We start from the raw sequence: 13,218 nt of genomic DNA on the forward strand, positions 1-13,218 counted from the left end.
TGTGCGTGCTTTTGATCAAATGATTTTCACATTCTGTATGATATTAGCTCACTACGCATCCTCGGAACATACTTTTTGTGTCCTTAGAAGTTCTAAAATTCCTCGGAAAAATTTAATCATAAAACAAAAATTTATAATGATAAGTTGATTTCAGATTCGAATCATAATATAACAATAGATTGAGAATAATATCTTGGTTTATTTGTTGCCTCAATATTTTATTCCTTATAAAGCTTTATACACTGTAGCATTATATAAAAACTCAATACTAATAAAATTGCAAAATAATACATGTAAACTTGGTAAAAGGCGAAATTTTGAGAAAAAAATAAACCAAAGTATAGTTTGCGAAGTTTTACCTGAAAACCCGAATTTGAAGTTCGATTAAAGCTATTATTTTTCATATTTATTAAATGAATGAAATAAGCTATATGAAACTCATGAAAGTAAGATTTTCGTTTTTGTTAATGGCAGCAAAAAAGCCATCACAAGCGTGTGTGGTGAGCCAAGTTCTTTTTTGCTGGGCATTACGACATAGAATAATAAAATCAAAAAGTTAAGAGTATGCATACTTAATATTTGGTAAGAGCGCTAATTGAATATTGAACGAAAACGAAGCGGAATTGAAACTTTTTTTTATACGTAGTATTGTTTATATACCAGACAGCGATCGCATGGAGACAGCTGTACGTAGGTTTACTTGTGCAAATTCTTTTAAAACCCGAGTAGCTTGGTAATTGGCTGAACTAGGGATGGATTAAAGCTGGAGTAAAGCTAATGGTGTTCAGCTAAAGTATATTAGATTAGGAAGAAGAAAATTTTTCAATTCCGTGATTCGTTTATCAGATTTTGAATTAATTTTTGCATTCACGAAATGTAATTTAAATTTTTTTTTGCATACTTGATATTTTTATCCTCTTGCGTATGCACAATGAAATAGGCAAAGCTAATAAATTATTCATCGCTCTTTATTAAATTAATACAAAATTCGTGAAATGTATATTATTGTAATATATTTAAAGTAGATCTATCTTATTGTTAATAGAAAAATTAAATCTATAACAGTTGTGTAAATATTTTTATAAAATAGCTACAAGCTATTATGAATAACATAACGATCTAACGGCAAATATTTCTTTCTAACTTTTTTTCTGTTCACCACTCGCAAAAACGGAACCTCCGTTGTTTTGTCGAGTGCGGCGAATCCTGAATCAGTTACTCATGCAATAAAAAATTCAAATATTCCTTGTAAGCCTGTAAATCACGATCGAACAACAAATAGCCATCGATATCTTCCGTGCGAAAAAAAGAATATATATATATATTGCAACGGTAGTCGATTCAATTAATCGAACCGTTCGCGATTCTGAATTTCGCGCGATAGTTCTAAGTTTTGAGAGAGAGAGGGGGCGCGCGATCTTTCAAATTAGCAGTTACGCCTCAGCTGTTGTTACGAGAGGATATCGCCGGATTTTTATTTGCAAAGTTTTTCTCGCCTAGTGATAGTTTTACCAAGAGTAATTACACGCGCGAGTGCAACAAAGTGATCGGCAGATTACAGCATCACGGTAGCAGCATATTTGCAGCTGATAGGCGGTACGAGACAGCGCAGCCGATATAACAGTTCCGGAGGCAGTTGATACATTTTATTGGCATCAACAATTACGGCTGATCACCGTAATTGCACCGCAGGGTAGGAGCACCTCCCTTTATTATCGCGTGTCAAAATATATTTATTATTTTGCTCAGCCGCGTTAGCGTTGATAATTTTGTATTCGCGCCGAGCGTTAGATCGCGCCAATTTTCGTATCTTCTCTCTCTCTCTCTTTATCATCGAAAGTGAATTAATTGTAAATCCTATTCGCGTGCGTCAGTCTTTCGGCCCGACAAAGACTGTATAGATTTTTTTATGAATAAACTTTGTTAAACTTATTCGCCGATTTCGTCATACGATTTTCCTAATAGTTTAAGAAATTGAGATAGGCTTAGGTGTTAATCCTATTACGTCTAGGGGATTAAGCGGAGAAGGAGTAAAGTCGCTCACACTTCAAACTCATCGTGTGTCACAAAGCACGTGACTTAAGGTGAGTTCAACTCTGCTTGATCGAAGACAACCAAGTTAAGTCAGCTGACGTTAAGGCGAATACACGTACTAACATACGTGTTAACGGAGCGGCGGTTTGCTCTGCATCGTGGGAGTTTGCTCTTATATAAATTTCCCATTTTTGCAGATTAATCCCCCCGTTACAATATATATATATATAAACATGATAGCAATTGACCGTGATTAATGTAAATAAGGACGCGCGCGTAAGTCGCTTGAAATTACCGAGTGCTGGCGACTGCAGGACCAATTCGTACGCTGCTACTTTTTCTCGTTCAGTTCATCGCAATCAGATGTGCCGTCGTTTTATCGTTATTTTGCTATTCTGAGATATTTTTCATGGATGGATGGTAGAATTACGTGTAATTTGTGGTACTCATTGGAAAAAATGTTGCATCGAAAGTCTTTATCAAATTACATCCATAACTATTTCGCTACCGTAATATCATTCAACAGTCGTAATATAACTTAAAAATATTTTTAACAGTTCTCGATTTCGATACCTCTTCTGAAAAATTAGTCATAATCTCAATATCAGATTGAAATTAGGAAGATTTTCTCAAGAAGTTGCGATAGATGTTGGGTTAGAAATCTTAATTCAAGGAATTAAATGAAATATCCGACAATGGAATTTTAACGACACAGTTAACATGGTACCGACTATAATGCTCTCGAATAATCGAGAGCAACATCGACACGATTTATGCCGAACTTACGGACTTCCGTCTGCTCTTTAGCCTGATATAATTCAGCAAGTTTTGCACGTTCACTTCGATTACTCCGGGCCACAGATGGGAAATTGCAACACTAACCGAAATTTCCAATGTAACTCTGATATAAACTTGTCTACCAATACAGTAGTATATCTGAACTACGTTGCAGTCTCCAACTAACACCTGACGACACTACATGCATATGGATAATGATACTCCTTAGTGTCTATTGCAATTTACTTAGTTAAAACATGATAATTATCACGAGAAAGTTCAAGTAATTTCTAACGGGATTTCGCACTTGAACGCCAATTGATTTGGAAAAAATATGTTCTGCACATCGCACAGACTTTGTTACAAGTACCAACGATTAAAAAACTATAGTACAAGTATCAATAATAGTTTCTTTTAATTTTCGAGTATTGTTAACGTATAATTTATATGGCGAAGTTGTTGGCTGGCGACAACTTTCAGCAGCTAAACTTGTTAACAGCGCTGATGTAACGGGACATGATAAACTCAATTTCATAACGTTACCAGTAAACTGATTCTTGTTAGTGCTCGAGCGAATACCCTTTCCATAAACACCGTGTAAATAATCAATACTACACGTTCGATCGATATTTTAGAAAACTATTTTTAGAAATAGGGTAGACTTATACCAAAAATATGTTTTGAGAAAATGACAAATGATGATGCTTTCGAGTAAATATTGCTATCTCAATACTGAAAAATCATTGTTATTACGAATACTTGTCGTGTCTATAATTATTACAGTATTAATTGAAGGCATGCCAATAAAGCCAAATGAAAATTAATACAAAACATCAGTTATCATCCTACCACTAATACTTGGTATGTATACCTTCATTTCAGTCACAAATAGAAATTAATCCCCATAATCACATTTATCTCCATAAAAAAAGACAATGAACAATAGAGAGAATAGGTATAGATTTTAATAACGCAGTGTGAAAAACACTTTATTTTTCTCGTGTGTGTGAACGTTTGAAAAGAAGATTTCCAGTTCAGCTGCGCGCTACTCTCATGATTTTTATTGCGAAAAATTTTTGCGCCTCCCGATGAGGACAAAGTACAGCTTTCTGAAAATTCCTATTTCGAGTATTAGCCTATATAGCGTCACGTCATTTAGCATAAATGTTTTAAATATTTTTTAGGACAATTTTTAATTTCACATACGTTAAAGAGTTTTTCAATCGACAATGTTTTATAGCATAAGAATTAATGAATATTGTTTATTGGACTTTGAAATGATATTTCGCTAGAGAATAGAAAACTAGATAATTGAGAATTTTATTCTTAAATATAAAGAAATCAATTTTTTTAAGAGTATTATCATTTTTTGCAGTTTTTCGTTATTAACAGGTTTATTATTCAAGCTTTAAACAAATATTTCTCGAATGAGACGTAATCATGTTATTATTTTACTTAAAGTTACTTGATTTATTAATAAACATGAACTTACATGTTCATGGAATAATGAACATTCATCAAAATTGGTTTAATAAGAAATCATATAAGAATTAATTTTGTTATAAAAAATAGTGATGAACAGATTTTTCTACTGAGTATTATTGCAATAGTTAACACTTCCATCTCAAGAAACGAAACATATATTTTTGAAATATTTTCTCCCGTTAAGCGTAGCAATATATTTGAAGCACAATAAATCAAAGAAAATAAGTATACAAACACGCACACGGCCATCCAAACTCAATAGTCCCACAGAAAATGGAAAACGCAGATGTAGTTTTCGAAGGCGGAAAACATGCACTTGAGCATGGTACGTAGCATGGTGTCAAGTGCACATGTCGTTTTAAAAAGGCTTCGCAAGTAGGCGCGTAAGCGCATACCTTGCTACCACGAAAGAGAAATAGAATAGCTGTCAGCTATGGCAAAGATAAATTTACGATGAAATTTCAAAAATCACGCTATGACGCGTGTATCACTCCTTTTTTCCTTCTTTGTCATCTTATCCCATAAAAGCTTATCTCTCGTGCGCGCACGCGCGCGCCTGGATTGAAAAGAGTCATCCCGCGTGTATTGATGATGTATATTTCGCAAATTCAGATTTTACGCTATGCCTGAAAAAGTTGAACAAACATCAATCGCGCCTGCCCGCCCGCGAGCGAATGAGAAATGATGGGATGAAGGGTAGCCGTTATGTATATATGTGAAAATGAAACGCACTGAAATAAAAGTGTAAACATTTTTATCTTTTATTTGCGTAGATATGACGATTCTCTTTTTGAGTTGAAGAACAAAGTATGCAAGTATGGAACAGGCAAGCTTTAGTAAAATAAAAAAGGTACGCACTTACTGCGGAAATCCCCCCGCCTAACCGTTGAGGAAGTAGATAATGAAATTCTACTCATCAGTACCAGCGGTGACATTTTTATAAAAGAGCAGAAATTGCAGAGCTGCGAAGATACGGAGCGCATTAAAAGGCTTATCGGACCTAATATGAGTCACAATATTTTCTCCAAAGAAGCGGGATAAAAGCACTGCGCGCACAACACGGCGCCGGATAGTGCGCGCAAGAAACTGCGCGAAGCTAAAGTAGAAACACTTCGTGAAAAAGAAGAAAGGACCGTAATATTTTCCAACGGACAGTTTATGAGTGTGTGTGTGTGTGTGCGCGTCCGCGCGCGTGTATGTGTTGCTCTTAAAGTAAAAGGATTTTGGAGTTATTTTAATTATCAAGCACTTTTTACCAATAATACACATGGCAAATACATATATACGTCTATAAATCTAATCGTCGATGATTAGTTTCGGTGAATGTAGGCCGTGGGGATAAAATGAGATTCTTTTTTATTGTTCTTTGTATCTAATCAACGAAAAGAAGATCAAGCTCGTAAATTTAATTACAATTATAACGAAATTTCTTTCGATATAAGAAGACAACTAATATTACTTTGATTGCACTTAGTAACATTCACGAACCACGAGATACTCGTAAGTTTCATCGTGAGGAAAAGATGGATAAGCAAGAGATAATCGCACCGGAATTTTCAAGGAATTAACTTGTTTTGTATAATTACTTCTTCAATCTTTCGTAGCCTTCACTTATAGTGCTGTAGCTTATCGCTCTCAGGAAGTAGACGATGCAAAGTGCAATCTGCATTAAGTCTCGCCTGAAATGATATTTGAGTGAGAAAAATTTCGCGAATCGATGAAACGTATCTTGTCAGCAAGAAACTTTGTAAACGCTCAATCTTGCTTCGGCGAGCTTTTGAAGCTTTACGAGTAGTTCGATCGGTTATTGCTTTGAATCTAACTTAAGTTTGAAGGTCATGTATATATGTCATGAATCAGAGATATGTTAATTAAATCAACATATGACGAATGGAAAACGAATGGATATTTGATGAAATATTCTATTCTCGTAAAAAAATTCGCCATTTAAAATTGACAGCTGACGTTCGCATAAATCAATCAATGTCAACTATCTCATGCAAGACTAACGGTAATAATTTTGAAAAGTGAATTTCCCACGTATCGAAAAGTGAAAAAAAATACGACTTTTTAACCAGAGGATAAAATCAATAACAAATGAAGAGAATGGCTACGAAATAAGTCTTTCTCTGCTTAAATTTTTCAACTTTCTTGAGATTTCAAACTTTTTTTTAATAATCTGAAGTGTCTTCTCAATATTTCTTTCTCCTTTCCTGCCAAAAGAAAATGAAGCTTTTGAGTGACTGATTCTACTAGCACAGATATTAGTGAATGAGAAACTTTGAGTGGCTTATGCGCAGATTGGAGGAAAATGCGAGAAAGTAATCGACAGTGAACAGGAAGTCAGTGGCTGCTGCTTCCTGCGAAAATTAAAATACTAATTGTCTTTAATCGAGCTTCTAACATACTTATGCTCTAAGATACTTATTTGGTATCACAGGTCCATCCTATAATTGCATATTTATAATCTAATTGTCTTGAAAGTTTAAATTAATTTTTATCATTTTAATAAATATAGAAAAGTTATTTGTGAAAGGGAAATTCAAGAAAAATTATATTTCCAAACTATTAATCTCGTAAATCAAGCTCATTAGAACGTTACAAAGACTTTTTGCATGAATGTACAAATTCTTTTCAAAAATTTATCTTTGATAAGTTCGTTGTATCATTCTTCAAAATATTTATGTAATTCTAGAGTCAAATTACAAACGTCGTACTTTTTTGTTTATATGTCGTTTAAAAGATTTAGCAGAATTGACGCATGAGAAAAATTCATCAGCATCATAATATAAATGTTTTTATTTATTTTTCATAAAAAGCAATGTTCTATTCTAAATATGTCTCATGGTAGAAGACCCACTTCTTATATAAAATAACCATGAAGGGTAGTCACATATCTTGGTCGATGGAAGCGAAAGGGCAGTGATGTGAGTATATAGCTGGAAATGCTCGAGCGAGTGCCTCCTGACTGCCAAGGGTCGATATTTAATTAACTGTTGCTCGCGTAAATACTCGCATACCAGCACGTACATGAACTCGGTCTCGTAGTAATTCGATCTTCGGGGCTATCGAAAGCAGGTTACGCGATTATCCGGGCCGCGAGTATGAAAATTCGTATCCCCCTCTGCCCTCTATTTCTCCTTGTATTGGACTATATTCCTGAGTAGATTATTCCCTAGTTTCACTACTTTACTGCTAATAATGAGCTATTGATCACGAGAGAACATCGAGTTTGAAAATTAGGTATATCAAGTTTAGGAACAAATTTTCGTTTGTTATCGATATTAACACTGATGAGCTGTATGAATAGAATATTTTATGGATAAAACATAGTGACTTCATAGTTTTATATTTGTGACTTGGAAACTTGTTATTTTGCAACATTTATTACCATGGCATGTCATAAAATAAAAAAATAAACAATTGAAAGGGCAAAGATTTCCAGTGATTTTTTTTATTTTTTCAGCATATTATCAGTTTACAAAGTCTTTATCGAACGCTCCAGTAGATTGAATCACGAAAATAATAACTGAGAACGCAACTGAGAAACAGACGAACAAAGTTACTATTAGATCTTTTAAATTTCGAAGCTTCTACTTGCGAGAAGAACTTTGAAAAATGGTACGCGCGCACGGCATGATAGAAAAGAAACTATGTAAACAATAAGAAAGTTATCGAAAGAAGGGCAAAGGAAAACAAGGGATCATCCATCCTCGAGTGGGCAGGTTTCAATTTCATCGACTAGGCGAATCTCTATATCGAGTTCTACAAATCCCGAACGCAAGAAGCATTTTAATCGAGTGCGTCCACTTGAATCTCGTTCCACGAGGAATCCGCTCCTCCTTTTGTCTGAAGTCAAGATGCAGCAAGAACACGTCTTGCTATTTCTTCAGTTTGGATTTACAATAAGTGAGTATGCTCTCCTTCCACGGTTTCGTATAAAACTGAGACATTTATTTTCTTTTTTGCTTATTGTAAATAGGATTTCGGATTTATGATCCTCTATTTTAAATTGATGTTCTAGATGTTATCCGTTTAATTACATTCGCGTACTAAAAATTTATATTTTTCTCCTACGTCAATTTATTCGAATACTCTCAATAGTTATCTTTTAGGCGATAGACGATCAAAAATAATAAGACGTTTATAATTTGACTCTCAAATAATGAATATAACACAAAAAAATTTTGGTTTTAAATAAGTTTCAAAAGGCTTACAAAGCTTTCAATTTATTTGTTATATTTTATTGAGTGTCCTACATATACAATATACATTTGTAATATACATAATTAATTAGTTTAATTACAATTAATTTACACGGTATAATTTTTTAAACTTATGTGACATTCTGGAATAAATTTTTCAAATAAACGTGAAGTAGAATTCAACCAAATATTTTCTATTGAAAATTCATTTCTTAAGATCACTTTTGAATTGAAACCTGTAATAAATATGCAAGCACTTTTTCGGAATTTATCATTTTAAGGAAACGTATATACCATAAATAATTACGTGAAAAAATCTATTAATGCTGAAGAAATTTGTAAAATTATAAATCTTGAATAAATGACTCGCTCAATCAACTTAATGAATTGAAGCCTATTATCAGTCATAACTTTAAAGCTCTTCCGATAATAGTTGTGACCAAACGCTCTCATATGTGTGTATGTTGTAAGGGTGTCAAAACTCAGAATTCATATTAAAACCAATATATCAGAGACTCCATATAGTAATTGTATAAATTATTACTTTACGTGGTAAATATGAGCTTTATAATTAAGAATTTGGGTTATTCCTGTTGGATTTTCTACAGTTCCGGCATGAGTAATTGTTTTCATTAGTTAATTAAGTGTAATGTAATTTAAAAAACGTTTTCTATGTTCTTAATAGTCTTTCATGAAAAATCTTCTCGCATCTTAAATACAGCGTAGCATGAAAACCCAATTTTCATCATCTCAAAAGTATAATATATTATATAAGCTATATTATAATTCTATGGAATCACTTCAAATAATAACATAACTTACTTTCTCATATGTTTCCATAGATATAACAAAAACTAATCCACCCGTAATCTTACATGATTTTATACTCCGTGCCATAATTATGAACAACATTTGGCGTAAATTCTTATTCCAGCTATACCAAGGGCAGTTATAGCTAAAATGGTACAATATCAACAAATAATTATAAACAAACAATTTACATTCTTATAGCAGTTGCACCTACCAAGCATTAAATACACATAAACTTGAGTCTATGATATTTTGACCCTGCGTAAACATTACGTAGAAATGTACAACAGCTGCTATGAAGATTGTTGAATATTTTACTACTTGAAGTAAATCATATGCATACATGTGTATCTGTAAATTATATATATATATATATATATATATATATATATATATATATATATATATATATATATAAACTAGTTGATTATCATATAAAAACTTACTATGTAGAGACTACCTCCAATTCCAACCATATTTTCTACAAGTATTACAAACATGCAAATATTGTAAATTTCTTCAATTGAGTCTACCATCCTGAAAGTACATACAATCACTAGGTACAGGTCAAAACGCATAATGCAAAATACTTACTTTATTACTTCTAAATGAAGCTTGATTGCTGATAAAATACAATTATATACTTTTTTGTTCTTCTTCGTCGAATTACAAATATTTAAATTGTCTTCAGTTTCCCATTTAAATGTTCTTTCCAGTCTTAGTCTAGTTTTTAAAAGTTATTAATAATTATATATGAATAAATTTTAATGTATAAGCATATAAATAAATTGATTCCATTTTCTAGTTACCATATACCAAAGGTTTCATATACTAAAGTATATAATACGTACTTTCATATATGGATATTGGAGAAAGTGATTTTTTTAAATAAACAGAATAAATGTGCATGTTTAAATTATAGAATCAATAGAGACGACATTGGTATACTTACGTAACGATTTTAAATAAAGCACAAATGTGTTGTATTTGCATGAAAAAAGCGCAGTCAAAGGCAAAGATACCAACGAAGAAAGCAATAGAAGAAACCATTAAGTGAACACATATATAATAAAAATATTTTACTTCATCTACAAAGTACTCCAAATGAAACGGAATCATTTTTATCATATCGCTTTCGTTAAAGAAATAGTTAAAAATAACTATTAAAATATGAAAACAGTGGAACAATATAACAAGAACCATTATGATACCTGTATAATTAAATATACGCAAGTTCAATAAATCACAGTTGATATTTCATGACATTTCGAAAATTGCATAATATGTGGGTATACCTTCATAATAAAAGCTAAATCGGAGTCCGTAATCATAATGTTCTTGTAAGACTTTTGCTTCTTCTAGATCACGGATGGTACTAATATGATTGAAAATCGTATCGTAGATTTGCTTTCTCTTTAAAAGTTGAAGTGATAAAGTAAATAATGAATATTGATAAACATGCGAATTAATTCTTACATTATTTTTAAATCTGATTGCCACAATCACCTTCGCTAAAACACCCAAACAAAGCATGACTCCAAAAGAATTTTCAACGACAATTTTAACATTTATACCGAATTCTTCTACTATTTTAGCTGCCTATAGAATTGAATAAATTTTCTAAATCACTTAAAATATTGTACATCGTTATAAATTAATCGTATAATGCTGAAACGTACCACTGGAATGGAAACTGATATTATAAGTAAAAGAAGCCAAGTACGTATAATATTGTTATAGACTTTTTCACGGTAAGGCCAGAGTCCTGCTAGTTTCTCCCAATATATTGCTATTCGCCACGAATGATAATGATTATATTTCATTTTATATTATTTTCTTTGATAGCTTAATATTAAAAATATAAGACTACTCGGAAACGCAAATAAAGGCAAGCTAACACTCTCAACAAACTTTTGCGACTGAAAACCTGCGTAGAATCAGGTGTATATCCTATCTATTACGTTTGGCGCCTTTGGTACGTTAATTATTCGGTATGTCTGGCAAGTTTTTGAACGATTTGTTTGTGAATTTAATAGTTATTATTTTACACATTGGTCACCGATGATAAAAATTTTCTATCAAAAAACTTCTTATCACTTTGACGAATATTCATTACTAAAATAGGCAATACGAAAAAGGAATTATAATGGAATAACTTCTTAACTTACATAATCATGAAAGTTAAGAATATTTCACGTTAAATGTCCATGTGACGGGAGTCATTAACGTAAGTTTTATGGGAGTAGTGAATCGCACACGTACAATAGCACGTGTTTCGTACGTAATTCACTACTTCTGTAAAAGTTTAATTACTCGTATTTGTAGCGAAATGTAAAATTAACTCAATAAAAATTAGAAGTTACATTTTTCACTGTTCTAGGTCCTTATTATATGATGAATGGTATTTCCAAAATCACCAAAAATGTTTTCGTCATTTTAGTATTATCTCAAAAATAAAAAATTCCTATGTCGAGAACATTTAACAGTTCTCATGTACGTATCTCACGTACGTACGTGTGTGTATGCGTTCGATCTTTTATTAACAAAGACATGGAGTACATTAATAACTCTGCAGCGTAAAGCCAATGCATTTAGCCCAACATTTTTTACTGCTTCTATTATTTAGTGTTGATTCTCAGCTGTTTTGGCCAGAAACACAGAAGGAATAATTAATTATTTTATGCATGTATAAATACCTAATGATTCTTAGAAATCATTTGATTTGTAAAATCATTTCATTCGCTTTTATTACAAAACTTGCTACCCAGCTAAGTCGTGTCTGAGTTCTCTGACATTTGAAAAAAGTAACTTCGGGAAAACAAAATTATACATAAATGACACTACGTCTCCATAATCAACAGATGTATTTTTCAGATGTATTTTATCAACAAACAATATTTTGAAAATTTATTTTTTCACCAGATTCTACCATCAATAAACCATTAGGATGATTTAAAAAATAGTGTCTTACAGGACTATTTTCCTCTGCATCATCCTCGTGAAATATTCTTTCCTTGCTATCAGCCAAATGTCCTTTAGTCTCATCATTTTCCGCCAATGAACTGAGACTATTATACCATTGCACTGATCTGGTTCTAAAAGCTTTCAGTGAGCCATTTTTTGGCTGCGCAGGAGTGGCATTTGGTTGGGTTGGTGGTTTCTGTTCGATGCCCTTGCTGAAACTCATGCTCCGCCGGATCGGTTGGAGGCCGTGGTTAATGGCTGTCGGTAAATCTGCGCTCCCCTTTAACAATGAGCCAAGCTTACGGCGTAGTGAGGGCTTGCGCTCAAGCTTTGGCCCTATAGTCGGCTCTGCCGTCTCCTGTTTCCTTCCTGTACCACATATACATGTATATGAGAGACTTTGGCCGAGTTACTTTGGTAATGGAGCTTTGTGATACAACGAGGGATGTGCTATGTAAACAGTAACAGCAGAGAGAGAGAGAGAGAGAGAGAGAGAGAGAGAAATGACTTTTGAGCTGTAATGAGAGCCTTTGATAGAGAGGGACCGAGGTCAAAGGTGATTAGCTTTTGATGGAGAGTTCAAACTAATTTCTGAATTCATTGATCTATTGCAGGAACTAACGCTTCAGTTCGAAATTTCGTTAGATTTGAAATCAATAGTTGATAGAATCAACTGATTGCAAGTATAAGCCTTTCAATATGCTGGAATTCTAAAAAAGATTTCGTATTCGACATTTCAAGACGAATAGTTTAAACATCCAACGAAATAGTAATAGTGATTGTTCATTTTTTTAATCCTGATAGTTTGAAAACATGCCGGATTGAAAGTTATAAATGTTAAAAGCTATCGGTAGAATTAATTTTTCTATTCAAGATTTTTGAAACGATGCCAAGTAGAGCCGGTTGTATTGTCTTTTATGTGCGTTATTAAAACGAGAAAATT

General features: G+C 32.8%; 3 protein-coding genes across 14 annotated transcripts in view; 1 reads left to right on the forward strand and 2 right to left on the reverse strand.

The window, feature by feature from the left end:
* Window positions 1-13,218, reverse strand: part of LOC131670646 (pleckstrin homology domain-containing family G member 5-like) — a 119,809-nt gene that overhangs the window by 79,724 nt on the left and 26,867 nt on the right. For 8 of the 10 annotated variants that reach the window (XM_058946393.1, XM_058946391.1, XM_058946390.1 and 5 more), the window contains one exon: window positions 12,283-12,644. The exons of the other annotated variants lie outside the window; for them this stretch is intronic. In XM_058946393.1, the coding sequence (XP_058802376.1) occupies window positions 12,283-12,644 (362 nt within the window). The remainder of the gene's footprint in view (window positions 1-12,282; window positions 12,645-13,218) is intronic. 10 annotated transcript variants of the gene reach the window in all.
* Window positions 1,472-13,218, forward strand: part of LOC131670650 (uncharacterized) — a 92,016-nt gene continuing 80,269 nt past the window's right edge. Inside the window, exon 1 of the mRNA XM_058946415.1 lies at window positions 1,472-1,693. The gene's annotated coding sequence lies outside the window, so the exon portion shown is untranslated. The remainder of the gene's footprint in view (window positions 1,694-13,218) is intronic.
* Window positions 8,557-12,425, reverse strand: LOC131670649 (uncharacterized). Of its 3 annotated transcripts, none has more exons than XR_009302465.1 (9): window positions 10,991-12,425; window positions 10,607-10,910; window positions 10,264-10,522; window positions 9,906-10,034; window positions 9,758-9,848; window positions 9,526-9,662; window positions 9,324-9,456; window positions 8,809-9,250; window positions 8,557-8,737 (listed from the first exon to the last, which is right to left on the reverse strand). XR_009302465.1 is itself a non-coding variant. In XM_058946412.1 (9 exons), the coding sequence occupies exons 1-9, from the start codon at window positions 11,132-11,134 to the stop codon at window positions 9,191-9,193; spliced, it is 1,194 nt and encodes a 397-aa protein (XP_058802395.1). In that variant the 5' UTR covers window positions 11,135-12,425; the 3' UTR covers window positions 8,557-9,190. The 3 variants fall into 3 exon arrangements, 2 of the variants coding, with proteins under 2 accessions (XP_058802395.1, XP_058802394.1); XM_058946412.1 differs by having other exon boundaries at window positions 8,557-9,250; window positions 10,607-10,724; window positions 10,788-10,910; XM_058946411.1 differs by having other exon boundaries at window positions 8,557-9,250.

Source organism: Phymastichus coffea, unplaced genomic scaffold, assembly GCF_024137745.1.
Source record: "Phymastichus coffea isolate CEN01 unplaced genomic scaffold, Cenicafe_Pcof_1.1 PCOF00113, whole genome shotgun sequence".
Taxonomy (NCBI): domain Eukaryota; kingdom Metazoa; phylum Arthropoda; class Insecta; order Hymenoptera; family Eulophidae; genus Phymastichus; species Phymastichus coffea.